The sequence below is a fragment of the Lepus europaeus genome, chromosome 15 (assembly GCF_033115175.1).
Source record: "Lepus europaeus isolate LE1 chromosome 15, mLepTim1.pri, whole genome shotgun sequence".
Lineage (NCBI taxonomy): Eukaryota > Metazoa > Chordata > Mammalia > Lagomorpha > Leporidae > Lepus > Lepus europaeus.
This window is the reverse complement of record NC_084841.1, coordinates 25762328-25777973: the sequence shown is the minus strand read 5'-3', so window position 1 is coordinate 25777973 and position 15646 is coordinate 25762328. Positions and strand designations below refer to the sequence as shown.

At 45.8% G+C, this 15646-nt stretch overlaps 1 protein-coding gene across 3 annotated transcripts in view; it reads left to right on the top strand.

The window, feature by feature from the left end:
• Positions 1-268: 268 nt before the first annotated feature.
• The window catches only part of ZFR (zinc finger RNA binding protein), an 86090-nt gene continuing 70712 nt past the window's right edge, over positions 269-15646 (top strand). For all 3 annotated transcript variants that reach the window (XM_062212150.1, XM_062212149.1, XM_062212151.1), the window contains exons 1-2: positions 269-390; positions 681-780. In XM_062212150.1, coding sequence (XP_062068134.1) covers positions 354-390; positions 681-780 — 137 coding nt within the window. In that variant the 5' untranslated portion in view covers positions 269-353. The remainder of the gene's footprint in view (positions 391-680; positions 781-15646) is intronic.

The following is a 15646-nucleotide window of genomic DNA, read 5'->3' as shown; positions in this document are numbered from 1 at the left end:
CGTCACGCTCTTGGGTCACACTCCCCGACGGCCCCGCGCCGAGCCCCGCCAGCCCTCGGGCCCCACCGCCTTCCCCACCCCGCCCAGCGTCACTGCAGCGCCCGACAAGGTCAGGCCCTCCTGGCCTGCCTTTCGCCCCTGGTTAGCGCCTCCGCGCTCGCCCCGCCGAGGCCCCCTGCGCGCCCGTGGGGGACCGTGAGGGCTGCCGGGACTACAGCTCCCAGGGTGCCCAGCGCGGGCGCGCCTGCGCACTGTTGCCGGAGGCGGCGGTCTGTTCTCCGCTGAGGAGGAGCGGGGCAGAGGAGGGAGGCAGCGGGTGAGAGTTCAGAGTTCAGTAGCAGCAGCCCGAGCCCATGATTCCCATATGCCCTGTAGTTTCTTTCACCTATGGTGAGTCTAATGTGGCCCGCGAGGCCTCAGCCTTGCCCTTTCGCTGGCCCGGGGCGGCGGGGAGGTGCGGGGGTTGGGGCTGGCTCGGGAGAGGAGGCGGCGGCCGCCACCGGGGCGTGCGTGTGAGTGAGGAGTGCGAGGCGGGAGGGGGAGGCGGCGCGGCCGCGGCCCGGGCCGGCCGGGGCAGCTTCTCACGGCGCCTCTCTCTCTCTCCCCTCCCTCCCTTGGCGTCTCGGCCCCTCCGCGCCTCTCCTCCCGCCATGGGACCCGACTCTCCGTGCCCGCCGCAGTGCCCAGCCGGCTGGGGGAAGATGCCAAAATGGCGACCGGCAACTACTTTGGATTCACCCACAGCGGGGCGGCGGCGGCGGCGGCTGCGGCCCAGTATAGGTAACGGCTCCCCGCTCTCTCCCTTCTTTGCCCCTGACCGCCCCGCGGCCGGGATCCCGCCGACGCGACGCCCCCGCGGCCGCCCCCGCGCCGGCCCCCACCCGGCGGACCCGAGCCCTGGCCCGCGGCGGGCCCGGCTCCGCGGCCGCTCCCGCTCCGCCCCGCCCCGCCCGGCTCGGCTCCGCGGAGCCCGCGGCGGGGAGCGGCCCCCCGCGGGGGCGGGGAGGGGGACCCGGCCGCGATTTGGGAAAGCGGAGGGCCGCCGGGGCCTTGGGCGGCCCTGGAGCTAAAATGGCCTCCCGCGGCCTCGGAGCGGAGCCGAGCCGCCCCCCGCCGCCCGGCAGGCCCCCCAGTCCCCGCCTCCGGCCGTCCAGCCCCCACCTCTGCCTTCCTCCGGCTCGGGGGATGGAGAGGGCGAGCGGAGGGACCCCGAGGAGCGCGGAGTCGCAGGCCCGCCGGCCTCCGCCACAGCTCCCTGGCCCTCGCCCGGGTGCTTCGGCCCTGGGCGCCCGGAGAGCGTGTCGTGGTCCCGGCTGGGCGCAGCACCGCCGGCCCTGCACGTCGACCGCGGGTGTCAGCGGCTCCCTCGGTCCTTGTCGTTTTCCCCGCAAGGAGAGATGTGAACGTACCAACCACCTGTGAATCGTGCAGTTGTTGGACTGCCAAAGATGTGCGAAGTTTCTGGGGCTGAGAAATGAGTGTGGAGGTTCCAGGTGGGCTAAAGCTAACTCTCCTGGGGATCTGTCCCCTCCAGAGAAAAGAAGATGCTAGTGAGATTATCCTGAGTCATTGTAATGCCTCCGGTGAGATTCCGGTCTCCCGTTTTTGAAGTGCCCGTAGTTCGTTGCGCGGCTTACCAAACACGAAATACGAAGTTGCTAATTTTGAGACAGCCTCTTGATTGAGGGCGCACACAAGGCTCCTGAGTAATAAGCTTTTTACGTATGTATTAACCGCCCATATTTGTCACCAGCATTAGCTGTTGTATTGAACTCGGGTAGTTTTTTGTTTTAATCTCCTCTGGAGGCAGGTTGTGGAATGGAAAAGGCATCGCGGGGCGTCACGAGCCCTGAGTTCAGGCTGTTCTTAATTTTCTGACGGAGACACCGCGTATTCGGGTTTCGCGTTCCTCATGTGCATAATGAGCTACTGGGCTAGCTGTCTTTTGGGGCCGGCACTTGTGGTTCTGAGAAACAAGTTGTCCATTTTCAGGGGACCTTAGGTTGCCGTTTATTGTAAGAGGTGCTGTTATTTTATGGAGCACTGAAAAAGCACTGTGAATTACAATAAGACACACTGCTTAAGCCCTCAATTTTTTGAGAGGTGGTAAAATGTGTGTGTATTATGTTAATGAAATCAGTATGTTACTAATTGTCAGATGCAGAGATTCTGTGTGGCATTTTACAACTCTGATATTAAGGCCTATATCACTTTAAAAGGACTGAGATGATAAATTGTTACAGCAGAATCTTAGAGCTTTACAAATGTTAACAAATTAGCTAACCTTTTAGTGCTAGTAATTTTTGTGAAGAGAGAAATGTTTTTCTGGGAAACAAGGTAGCTAATGAGCATCTGTGCTAACAAGTACTGTGTGTTCTATCAAAGGCAAATTGAACCATTACATTTTTTGCTTGTTTTAATACTGTATTTTGTTATGGGTTAAATCATAGATATTTGGTATTAGCTGTTTACTGAAAAGTGGGTTCTTTGTGGCAGTTCTAAAATGTTTTTCTAAATGCAGATTTACAGAGAGAAATATGAGGAGGAAGTGCCTATTTAAAGATGCTTTAATTATTTGATAAAATGTTTTGCATGCGTTTTTCCTGTGGCAAAACTTACAGAATTTCTGTATGTAGTAAATATTTGTTGGACCTTGAATCTGTTTCAGTAAGTTGTAACAGTTCAAATTACTAGGTTGTTAATGTTTATGCTTAATAGGAAAAGACTAGGCTTTTTAAATATCTGTTTACTTACTTGAAAGAGTATCAGAGTTATGGTGGGGGTGGATAGAGATATCTTCCATCCACTGGGTCACTCCCCCAAATAATTACAACAGCCATGTCTGGGCCAGGTTGAAGCCAGGAGCCAGGATCTCCATCCTGGCTTCCCCTATGGGTAGCAGAGGCCCAAGAACTTCATCTGTTCTCTGTTGCCTTCCCAGACACATTAGTGGGGAGCTGGGTGGGAAGTGATCCCCAAAAGTACTTGGACTGCCCTCCAGTATTGGATGCTGGAGTCTCAGGCCATAGCTTAACTGGCTGTGCCACAACACTAGCCCCAAGACTAGTCTTTTGACATTGCTTATTTATGGATGTACCACCAAAACTAATTACTAAGGCACTCTGTGTGTGTGTGTTTATGTGTGTTTAAACGTAGTACATGAAAATTGTAATTGATGGCAAAAAAGGTAGTCTCAGTATTAATATTTTTGCTCAAGGAAGATGGATAAAATAAGTAACAAAAGTGTATGCAGAAAGTACAGTAATAATGCTAATTTTTCTTTCTGGGTGGAAATAGTTATAACTGAAGTTTTAGGGGCCGGCGCTGTGGCACAGAGAGTTAATGCCTTGGCCTGAAGTGCCAGCATCCCATATGGGCGCCGGTTCTAGTCCCGGCTGCTCCTCTTCTGATCCAGCTCTCTGCTGTGGCCTGGAAAAGCAGTGGAAGATGGCCTAAGTCCCTGGGCCCCTGAACCCACGTGGGAGACCCAGAAGAAGCTCCTGCCTCCTGGCTTCAGATCATCGCAGCTTCGGCAGTTGCGGCCACCTGGGGAATAAACCAGCGGATGGAAGACCTCTCTCTCTTTACCTCTCTTTGTAACTCTTTCAAATAAATAAATCTTTAAAAAAAACCTGAAGTTTTAGAAGTGGAAAACTGAAGCTTACGTTGCTAATTTTGAAATATCTCAAAGTCAGGACAGTCTTACGTAGTTACACGTAGATAACTATGAATGAGTTGTTTGACCTGTTATTAAACACTGAAAGTAAACATCCTACATTTAAATTTAATTCTGGGTCTTAGTTTTCTTGGTTAAAACTATGTAAGGCATTTGATTTGAGTTTGTTAGATATAGATTTCTTTTTAGCATTTAAATTTTGAGATTTGTGACCTTGAAACTGAAGTAAATATCAAATTCTTTAAGATGATATAAAAATCTCATAAAGTGGACCTATGAAGGTCTGTTCGTTTTTAAGATTAAGGTTTGATAATTCATAGCAAACATTTTTGTGGTACATATTTAGTTTTTTTTTTTTTTTTTTTTTTTTTTTTAAAGATTTATTTATTTACTTGAAAGAGTTACACAGAGAAGGAGAGGCAGAGAGAAAGAGGTCTTCCATCTGTTGGCTCACTCCCCAGTTGGCAGAGCTGTGCTGACCCAAAGCCAGGAGCTTATTCCAGGTCTCCCATGCGGCTTGGGCCCCAAGGCCTTGGGCCATCTTCTGCTGCTTTCCCAGGCCACTGCAGAAAGCTGCATCAGAAGTGGAGCAGCCAGGACTCAAACCTGTGCCCATATGGGAGGCTGGCATTGCAGGCGGCGGCTTTACCCGCTACGCCACAGCACCAGCCCCTAGTTGTTTTTTTTAATTATCTTTTTTTGAAAAGATTAATTTTATTTGAAAGGCAGACTGACAGGGAGATAGGGATCTTCCATCTGCTGGTTCACTTTTCAAATGCCCGCAACAGCCAGGTCTGGGCCAGACAGAAGCCAGGAGCCAGGAACTCCTTCCGGGTCTCCCACTTGCATGGTTGGGCCCAAATGCGTGGCTCATTCTCCTCTGCTGCCTTTCTGGGCACATTAGCAGGAAGTTAGATTTGGAACCAACTGCTGGGACTCAAACTGGCACTCCAATATGGGATGCAGGTGTCCCGAGTGATGCCTTAATTGTGCCAGAACACCTGCCTTGGAACACCTTTTTGTTTGAGAAAATACATTTTTAGACAAATTTAATTGCATTTTATAATAAATCTTGGGAAAAAATATTTTAATAGAGCCTTCAGTAAAGTAATTCTCTCAAAAGTCTTTTTTCCCCACTTTGACAGGGATAGAAATTTCTCATAAGAGTCCTTCAGGTTTTTTTTTTTGTTTTTTGTTTTTGTTTGTTTTTTTTTAAGATTTATTTGAAAGAGTTAAATAGAAAGATCTTCCATTCAGTGGCTCACTCCCCAAATGGCCACAACAGCCGGGACAGGGCCAGGCTGAAGCCAGGAGTCAGAAGCTGCTTGATCGCCCATGTAGGTGCAGCAGGCCCAGGCACTTGGGCCATCTTTGCATGCTTTCCCAGGCACATTAGCAGGGAGCTGGATCAGAAGTGGAGCAGCTGGAAAGTGGAGCATCTGGGATGCCCGCGTCACAGGCAGTGGCTTTACCTGCTAGGCCACAACATCGGCCCCAGCCCTTCAACTTTTAAAGGGGATTTGTGGCATATACAACCATATATGATAAAAAAACATAAAGTGATGCCACAGTTAATAAAACAAACATCAGTTTCCCCTTACTTTTAGAACCTTGGACTTAGCAATTGTTTTCTTCATATTTAGTCAGAGTACTTGTCTTGTCTTTAGCTTGTGTTTAAACTAGTTTCCTATGTCTGAATTTAACTCCTGGTATGTCATTTATGTCTGAATGTTACTCTACCTTCAGTAAAGTTGGCTGTGTAATCATTTGGCAACTTTTTTTTTTTTACCCTTTTTATAGCTAGTATATGTCTGGCTTTATATATATAGTTTATTTCTGAATTCAGACTAAAGCTTAAGTGCAAAAATAATTTCTTACTGCCATATTCTTAATGCCTTAGCAAATGTTAAATGATACATCTTTAAACAGGTTTTTTGCTGGACATTTAAATTAATCATCTAGTCAGAAGAAGGCATATCAAAATAATTTGTTTTCCTAGAGGGTAAGCACTTCATTACTAAGGTAAAATGGCTCTGCTAGCAATTAGCTTGCTTAGGCTGATAGGCTAATGAGTTTTGCTGTCTTTTTAACTTTTTATTTTAATGTACTCTTAAGAATATTGTGTCTTGAAGGAAAAGAATTTTTATTAACATTGGTAACATTAGTAAGGCAGAAAAGGATTAATCTCTGAGAAGGTGAAAAAACCAGGTGAACAGGTTTTTGAAACCAATCCTGGTGATGGAAATGTACTGATTCTGCCTTTTCCTTACTCCAACTGCTAATTGTGTCAGGTCTTTCATTGTTGAATTAGACCCAAGGATGCATTTTGTGAAATGTTCTTTCCAAAATGGTTGTTGCTGTTTCTTTGATTATGTCGCCTCTGTATGTTATTTTTAAAGATTTTATTGGCCGGCGCCGCGGCTCACTAGGCTAATCCTCCCTGCGGCGCCGGCACCCCAGGTTCTAGTCCCGGTTGGGGCGCCGGATTCTGTCCCGGCTACTCCTCTTCCAGTCCAGCTCTCTGCTGTGGCCTGGGAAGGCAGTGGAGGATGGCCCAAGTGCTTGGGCCCCGCACCCGCGTGGGAACCCAGGAGGAAGCACCTGGCTCCTGGCTTCGGATCAGCGCAGCACGCCAGCAGTGACAGCCACTTGAGGGGTGAACCAACGGAAAAAGGAAGACCTTTCTCTCTCTCTCTCTCTCACTGTCTAACTCTGCCTGTAAAAAAAAAAAAAAAAAAAAAAAAAGATTTTATTTATTTGAGAGGTAGAGTTACAGAGGGGGAGACAGAGAGAAGGGTCTTCCACTCGCTGGTTCACTCCTCAACTGGCCACAATGGCTAGAGCTGGGCTGATCCGGAGCCAGGAGCCAGGTCTCCCATGTGGGTGCAAGGGCCCAAGCACTTGAACTGTCTTCTACTGCTTTTCCAGGCCACAGCAGAGAGCTGGATCAGAAGAGGAGCAGCTGGAACTAGAACTGGTGCCCATATGGGATGCTGGCTCTGCAGGCGGAGGATTATCCTACTGTGCCACAGTGCCAGCCCCTGTGTATGTTATTATTAGCTTTAAGAGTAGGATGGGGGCAGGCATTTGGCCTACAGGTCAAGTTGCACATGGGATCTACAGGGTTCTTAATTATGACTTCTGCTAATGCACACCCTGGGATGCAGCAGGTGATCACTCAAGTACTTGGGTCTCTGCCCACCCCCATAGGAGATCCCAGATTGGGTTGCCGGCTCAGCCTGACCCAGCCTGGGCCATTATGGGTATTTGCAGAGTAAACCATTGGAGGAAATTTTTTACTCTTGTTTTCTACCTTTAAGATAAAATTAAATATTAGTGAAATATTCATGTATGGAATGTTTAAGGTGTTTCCATATGCTTTTGTAAACTGCCTTATAGTATACTGTAATGAAAAGGACATGAATTTGGAGTTGCTTTGACTTGGGATTTGAATTCCAGCTCCATCCCTTCAGTCAGTTGGCCAAGTCACTTAACCTTCTGAGACCTGATTTCCTTACTAACATAACTTGATGTGAAGATTAGATATACAACTGTCTAGCCTACAGTCTGTTTTTCAGTAGGTATCTCTACCAATGACTTTTACTTTAAAGAGTTCAATAATAAAACTATAAGGAGTTTTAAAGAACTCCTTGATTGATCTCCCTTAAATAATTAGTATGTAGAACTTTGTAAGCTCAGAGTAAAATGTTTTCAAAGTAGGTGTTTGAATGTCATTTGATAGGTCTCATTTTTAATTTAATAAGGGATGAAGGAAAAATTTTTCTTGGTTGCAGGCAACATGATTATTAAAATTGTCAGATAAAATTATGAGAATAGGAGTCCAGCAAGTGCTCTAAGATCAGACAAAATCAGTAGCAGTCCTGTTTCAGCAATATTGAATTAGATTTTAAAGTCTCAAATAAGTCCTGTTTATATATAGCTATTATATATAAATCTGTTAAGTAGAAATAAAAACAAGGAAATGTATACAACAATTTTGAGAAAATTGAATAGTATATAAAGTTACAGAAGACAGATAATAATGAACTGTTTATTGAGTGAAAAAAAAATGCCAGCAGGTTTTCAGTTACATCCTAAGAATCCTCATGTTTAATGTAATTCCAATTAAAATCTCAACAGAATTTTTGGGTAAGCTGATAAAGGTTTGTTTTTTTTTTTTTTTTAAGATTTATTTATTTATTTGAAAGAATTACACAGAGAAGGAGAGGCGGCGGTGGGGGGGGGGGAGGGTCCTTTCATCCACTGGTTCACTCCCCAATTGGCTGCAATGGCCAGAGGTGCGCCAATCCGAAGCCAGGAGCCCCCCTCGGAATCTCCCATACTGGTGCAGGGGCCCAAGGGCTTGGGCCATCCTCTATTGTTCTCCAGGCCATAGTAGAGAGCTGGATTGGAAGTGGAGCAGCTGGGACTCGAACCAACGCCTGCATGGGATGCTGGCACTGCAGGCGGCGTCTTTACCCGCTATGCCACAGCACTGGCTCCAATAAAGGTATTTTAATGTTTATAATAAAGACTATTCGTCTAAAAGTATGACAGTCTTGTTAGAGGAATATCAGGTACCAAAACTTCATTAATAGAAAACATGATATTGGAACAGTGATAAACAGATCATTGGATTAAAATAGAGATCCCACAGATAAACCTAAACTTGATACTGGAAAGTTATATAAGAATATTTGAATAACTGTTTAAGTAGAGATATTTGTGTTGTTTTGTTATTGTTTTAAAAGCCAATCAACATTATTACTCAAGAGACATGATGTTATATTGATCAAAAGACAGCCCTTGGGCTTTTAATGTAGTAATTGGCAAACTATGTAAGAATTATTTAGGTTTATCTTTAATCTGCTGATTGAAAGTGAGGAGTACAGGGGACACTGTTGTGGCATAGTGGGTTAAGCTAGTTTTGGCTTGGCCCAGCCCCGGCTGTTGCAGCCATTTGGGGAGTGAACCAGTGGATGAAAGACCTTTCCCTCCCTCCCTCTCTTTCTGTAACTCTGCCTTTCAAATAAATAAATCTTTAAAAAAAAAAAAATGAAGTGTAAAGCTACTATGTTTGTCTATAAATTGTCTTTGTCTTTGACAACACTTTATCAGGATACAAGATTAGGGTCACTGTTCATTGCTCCTGGGTATGATTTTTTTTTTTTTTTTTTTTTTTAAACCAGAGAGAGATCTTCCATTTGCTGGTTCACTCCTCGAATGGCCACAATGGCCAGAGCTGGGCTAGGCCAAAGCCAGGAGCCAGGAGCTTTTTCCAGGTGTCCCATGCTGGTGGCAGGAGCTCAAGAACTGGGCCATCGTTGTTTTGATTTCCCAGGCACATTAGCAGGGAGCTGGATCAGAAGCAGAGTAGCCAGGACTCCATCACCTATATGGGATTCTGGTGTCACAGTCTGCCTGACCCACTAAGCCACAGCACTGGTCCCGAGTGTGACATTTCTTAGTGTTTCATAAAAGCCATGTTCAGTACAGCTATTAAGTCACATAAAGAACAGGTGAATGAAGTAAACATTGGGCTTGTTATTGGTTTTCTTGTGTACTCTTGTCTATTAAAATAATTTGTAGGCAGTAATGCACTTTTTTGAAAAAGATTTATTTAAATGGCAGAGTGACAGAAAGGGGAGACCAAGAGATCTTCCATTCACTGGTCCATGCTCCAAATGGCTGCAAAGGCCAGAACTGGGTCAGGCCAGACTAGGAACCTGGGACTCCATCCAGGTCACCCACATGGCTGGCGGGGGACCAAGCACTTAGGCCATCCTTTGCTGCCTTTCCAGGCACATTAGCAGATTCCTGGATCAGAAATGGAGCAAAAAAAAATAATAATAACAAAAAAATTTTTTTTAAAAGCAGAGCACCTGGGACTTAAATTAGGACTCTGGACAGGGGATGCCAGTGTTGCAGGCAGTAGCTTAACTCACTGCCACTGCACCAACTCCTAATGCACTTATTTTATATTTAATGAGTTTCTACAATATGCATAGTCCCTCCTCTCAAGAAGTTTACACCTTTAGAGCATGAAGATAGGGGCAGATATACCTCCAGATAACTATACCTATGATTATAGTCATATCATAACTGAGTCTTAATGAAATACTAAAATGGAGAAAATTGGAGGATTCTTATCTGGAGTTAAGAGGAGGTCATTTTATGGACCAGGTGTTTGGTGCAGTAGATAAGATGCTTTGGGATGCTTTCATTCCGTATGATAACGCTTGTTGTGTCCTTGCTCCTCCTCTTGTGAACCAGCTTCTCCCTAATGTGCACTCTGGCAGGCATGAGATAATGGGTCCCTGCCACATGCATTGAATTCCAGGGTCTTGGCTTTGGCCTTTCCCACCACAGGTGGTTGTGGGTATTTGAGGAGTGAACCAATAGATGAAAGATCTCTGTGTCTGCCTTTCAAATAATGTGAAAATAAATAAATTTTTTAAAAGTTTTAAGAAGTCATTTTAGACAAAGGAGAAATGTGTTAAGCCATTACAGGAATGTGGGTTGTATAATAATGTTTGAGACTGGATGGGCTCTAAAACCAGCCTCCTGAGCTGAATCTCGATTCTGTCTACTATTTGTGTGACTTTAGGCAAAAACTCTTAGTATTTTCTCATTTCTTCACCTATAAATTCATGATGTTATCTTTTCATAGATTGATTTTAAGCATTTTTATTGAACTGTAATATGCATAAAAAGAAACCCATGTTATAAGAGGGTAACTTGATGGAATGTCATAAACTGAGCATGTCTGCATTACTTGCACTCAAATTTTTAAAAAATATTTATCAGCATCCCAGGAGGCCTTGACATTCTTCAGTGTAGTATTTTGCGGACTCTATTTGCTCTTTTTTTCTTCCAGTGTTTATTTTCATTTACCTGAGAGAGATATTTTTTATCCGTTGACTCATCCCTCAGATGTCTGCAATAGCCGGGTCTGGGCTAGGCCAAAGCTTGGAGCCTGGAACTCCATCTCTATCTCCCACTTATGCAGCAGGGGACCAAATAATTGAACCACCGTTTAATGCCTCTTAAGGTGCAGTAGTATGAAGCTGGATTGGAAATGGAGTAGCAGGAACTTGAACCAGCACTTACTGCCCACCTTCTTCAGTATTATGTGTAAAGTGCTTGGAACAGTAATGGCATATATTGTGTCCCCATCAATATTAGCAGTTATTCAATAGGTATTTGGAAATAGAATTCAGAAAAGGGATTAAGGCTAATCATGTCAATCTGTATATATTCCATATGATGGCTAATGTATCTGTGGATACTGATGAAACCAAAGAAAATGTAGTGCTTGATCAAGCATTTGGTAAACTTGTTTTTTTTTGTTTGTTTTTTGTTTTTGTTTTGACAGGCAGAGTGGATAGTGAGAGAGAAAGGTCTTCCTTTGCCGTTGGTTCACCCTCCAATGGCCGCTGCGGCCAGCACACCGCGCTGATCCGAGGGCAGGAGCCAGGTGCTTCTCCTGGTCTCCCATGGGGTGCAGGGCCCGAGGACTTGGGCCATCCTCCACTGCACTCCCAGGCCACAGCAGAGAGCTGGCCTGGAAGAGGGGCAACCGGGACTAGAACCCGGTGTGCCGGCGCCAAAAGGTGGAGGATTAGCCTATTGAGCCACGGCGCCGGCCGGTAAACATGTTTTGAATGAACGACAGAACCAAAAATTGTCAAGGGAGGGGCAGGCATTTAGTACAGTAGCTTCAGATGCCCTTGGAAGGCCCACATCCTGTATCTGAGTACTTGAATTCAAATCCTGGCTCTGCCTCCAGCTTCCAACTAATGCATACTCTGGGAGGCAGCAGATGATGGCTCAGTCCCATATGGAAGACCTGGATTGAATTCCTAGCTCCTTGGTTTGGCCTGGCCCAGCCTCAGCAGTTGCAGGCATTTAGGGAGTGAATCAGTGTGTGGGAGATCTGCCTGTTTGTCACTCTCTACCATTCTGATATATATATATATTTGTTACGATTGGCTTGTTTCTTTTTCTTTCACTTATTTTTTTTTCTAAGATTTTATTTATTTATTTGACAGGTAGAGTTACAGACAGCAAGAGGGAGAGACAGAAAGGTCTTCCTTCCATTGATTCACTCCCCAGATGGCCACAATGGCCGGAGCTGCACCAATCCAAAGCCAGAAGCCAGGTTCCTCTTCCAGGTCTCCCATGCGGGTGCAGGGGCCCAAGCATTTGGGCCATCTTCTGCTTTCCAGGCCATAGCAGAGAACTGGATTGGAAGAGGGGCGGCCGGGACTAGAACCAGCGCCCATATGGGATGTTGGTGCTGCAGGAGGAGGATTAACCTGTGCCACAGTGCCGGCCCCTCATTTATTTTTTTAAGATTTATTTCTTTATTTGAAAAGCAGAGTTACAGAGAGGCAGAGAGAGAAAGAGAGAGATTGATCTTCCATCTGTTAGTTCACTCCCCAAATGTACGCAGTGGTTGGAGCTGCGCTGATCTGAAGCCAAGAGCCAGAAGCTTCCTCCAGGTCTCCCACACAGGTGCAGGGGCACAAGGACTTTGGGCATCTTCTGCTTTTCCAGGCCATAGCAGAAAGCTGGATTGGAAATAGAGCAGCCGGGACTCAAACCAGCACCAATATGGAACGCTGACACTGCAGGCAGCGGCTTTACCTGCTACAGCACCACTCTGGCCCCTGCCTGTTTCACTAAATATAGTGTCCTTAAAGGTTTATGTTATATGACAAGATCTCCTTCCTTTATTGAGGCTGAAATGTGTACCGTTGTTTTGAATACACCGCATCTTGTTTATTTAGTTCCTCTTTATAGACCATGGGGTTGTTTCTGCTTCTTGGCTCTCGCGAATACTGCCGGATGTGCAAATATCTCCGGGATTTATGCCTAGAATTGGGATTGCTGGATCATAGAATTGTTGTACTTTTTAACTTTTTCAGGAAACTCTGTACTATTTTCCAAAGCAATTGCACCACTTAAAATTCTATGAACAGTGCACAAATGTTCTAATTTCTCTTAGACATCTCACTTATTTTTGTTAATACAGTAGCTATTCTGGTGGACGTGAGGTGACATCTCATTGTAGTTCTTTTTGTTTTTTGTAAAGAGTCATTTATTTATTTATTTGAAAGGCAGAATTAATAGAGAGAGGCAGAGAGAAAAAGAGCTTCCATCTGCTGATTCACTCTCCAAATGGCCACAGGTCAAAGCCAGGATCTTCACCCGGGTCTCCCATGAGAGTGGCAGGGGTCCCCAAATACTTGGGCCATCCTCCACTGCTTTCTCAGGCACGTTATCAGGAGCTGGGTCAGAAATGGAGCAGCCAGGGCTTGAACCAGCACCCATATGGGATCCCAGTGTAGTAAGCAGTTACTTAACCTGCCATGCCACAAAGCTGTCCCCTCATTGTAGTTTTGATTTTTGTTTCTCTGATTAATGATGTTAAACATCTTTTTATATGCATCCTTCTCTTTGGGCATTTGTGTATCAAATTTGGAGAAACACCCATTCAAGTCTTGTACAATTTTTTTTAAAGGTTTATTTTATTTATTTATTTTGAAAGAGTAACAGATAAAGCCAGGAGCTTCATCCAGGCCTCCTACATGGGTAACAGAGCATTAACAGTAAGTTAGGGGGCCAGCACTGTGGGGTAGCTGGTAAAGCTGCCACCTGCAGCACTGGTATCCCATATGGGTGTTGGTTGAAGTTCCGGCTGCTCCACTTCCCATTCAGCTCTCTTGCTATGGCCTGTGAAAGCAGTAGAAGATGGCCTAAGTTTTTGGGCCCCTGCACCCGCATGGGAGACCTGGAAGAAGTTGCTGGCTCCTGGCTCCTGGCTCTGGATAGGCCCATTTGGGGAGTGAAACAGTAGATAGAAGGCTCGCTCATGCACACACGCGCGCTCGCTCTCTCTCTCTCTCTCTCTCTCTCTCTCTTTCATCTGCCTCTATATCTCTGCTTTTCAAATAAATAAATCTTTAAAAACAAAACAAAACAAAATCCCAGTAAGATAGATTGGAAGTGGCATAGCCTGGACAGGAACCAGCACCCATATGGGAGGGATGCTGGCTTTGCAGGAGGTGGTATTACCCACTAAACCACAACACTAGCTCCTTTTGTCTAGTTTTTAATTGGGTTGTTTATTGAGTTGTAGGAATTCTTTGTACATTGTGGATATAAATCCCTTATATGATTTGCAGATATTTTCTCATGATTTTTATGATGATATTATGCCCTGATTAGATCTTTGATCCATTTTTAAGTTAATTTTTCTGTGTAGTGTTGGTAAGTGTCCTACTCATTCTGTGGATATCCAGTTTTCCCAGCACCATTTGTTGAGAAAACTGTTCCTGAAGCATCATCATAACAGCACCCTTTTGAAAAATGACCTGATGGGGCCAGCACTGTGGCTCAGTGGGTTAAAGCCCTGACCTGAAGCGCTGGCATACATATGGACACCAGTTTGAAACCTGGCTGCTCCACTTCCAATCCAGCTCTCTGCTATGGCCTGGGAAAGCTATAGGAGATGGGCCAAGTCCTTGGGCCCCTGCACCTGCGTGGGAGACCTGGAAGAAGCTCCTGGCTCCTGGCTTTGGATTGGTGCAGCCAATTGGGGAGTGAATCATTGGATGGAAGACCACTCTCTCTGCCTCTCCTCTATCTGTGTAACTCTGACTTTCAAATAAATAAATAAATCTTTAAAAAAATCACCTGATTATACATGTAAGGGCTTATTTCTGTCTTCTCTGTTATAGTCTGTTGGTCTATATGACTGTTTATTTTAGTACCACACTGTTTTGTTTTTTTGACAGGCAGAGTTAGAGAGAGAAAGACAGAGAGAAAGGTCTTCCTTTTTCCGTTGGTTCACACCCCAAGTGGCTGCTACGGCCGACGCACTGTGCCGATCTGAAGCCAGGAGCCAGGTGCTTCCTCCTGGTCTCCCATGCAGGTGCAGGGCCCAAGGACCTAGGCCATCCTCCACTGCACTCCTGGGCCACAGCAGAGAGCTGGACTGGAAGAGGGGCAACCGGGACAGAATCCGGCGCCCCAACCAGGACTAGAACCCGGGGTGCTGGTGCCACAGGTGGAGGATTAGCCTAGTGAGCCACCACACTGACCCACCACACTGTTTTGATTGCTGTAATTTGAAATTGGGAGTTTGATGCCTCTAGCTCTGTTAATTTTTTAAGGTGGCTTTGGTTATGTGGGATCTCGTAATATTCCATAGGAAATTTAGGGGAGAATTTTCTATTTCCTTTTTTGTTGTTGTTTTTTGTTTTTTGTTTGTTTAAGATTTATTTATTTGACAGGCAGAGTTACTGGGCAGGGGGCAAAGAGCCAGAGAGTGGGGTCTTCTATCTGCTGGTTCACTCCCAAGTAGCTGCAATGGCCTGCACTGGGCCATGCTGAACCCAATATCGAGGAACTTCTTTGAGGTCCCCTGCATTGGGTGCAGGGGCCCAAGTCATCTTCCACTGCTTTTCTAGATGCATTAGAAGGGAGCTAGATTGAAAGTGGGTTAGCCAGGACTCCAACCAGTGCCTGTTTAGGATGCCTGTGCTGCAGGTGGCAGCTTGACCCACTGAGCTACAACATTGGCCCCAGATTTTCCTATTTCTGCACACACACACACAAAAGTTGGTATTTTGATAGTAATTACATTGAATTTGTAAATCACCTTGTGTAGTATTGACATCTTTTTCTTTTTCTTTTTTTTTTTTTGACAGAGTGGATAGAGAGAGAGAGAGAGAAAGGTCTTCCTTTTTGCCGTTGGTTTACCCTTCAATGGCCGCTGCGGCCAGCGCATCGTGCTGATCCAAAGCCAGGAGCCAAGTGCTTCTCCTGGTCTCCCATGCGGGTGCAGGGCCCAAGCACTTGGGCCATCCTCCACTGCCTTCCGGGGCCACAGCAGAGAGCTGGCCTGGAAGAGGGACAACCGGGACAGAATCCGGTGCTCCGACCAGGACTGGAACCCTGTGT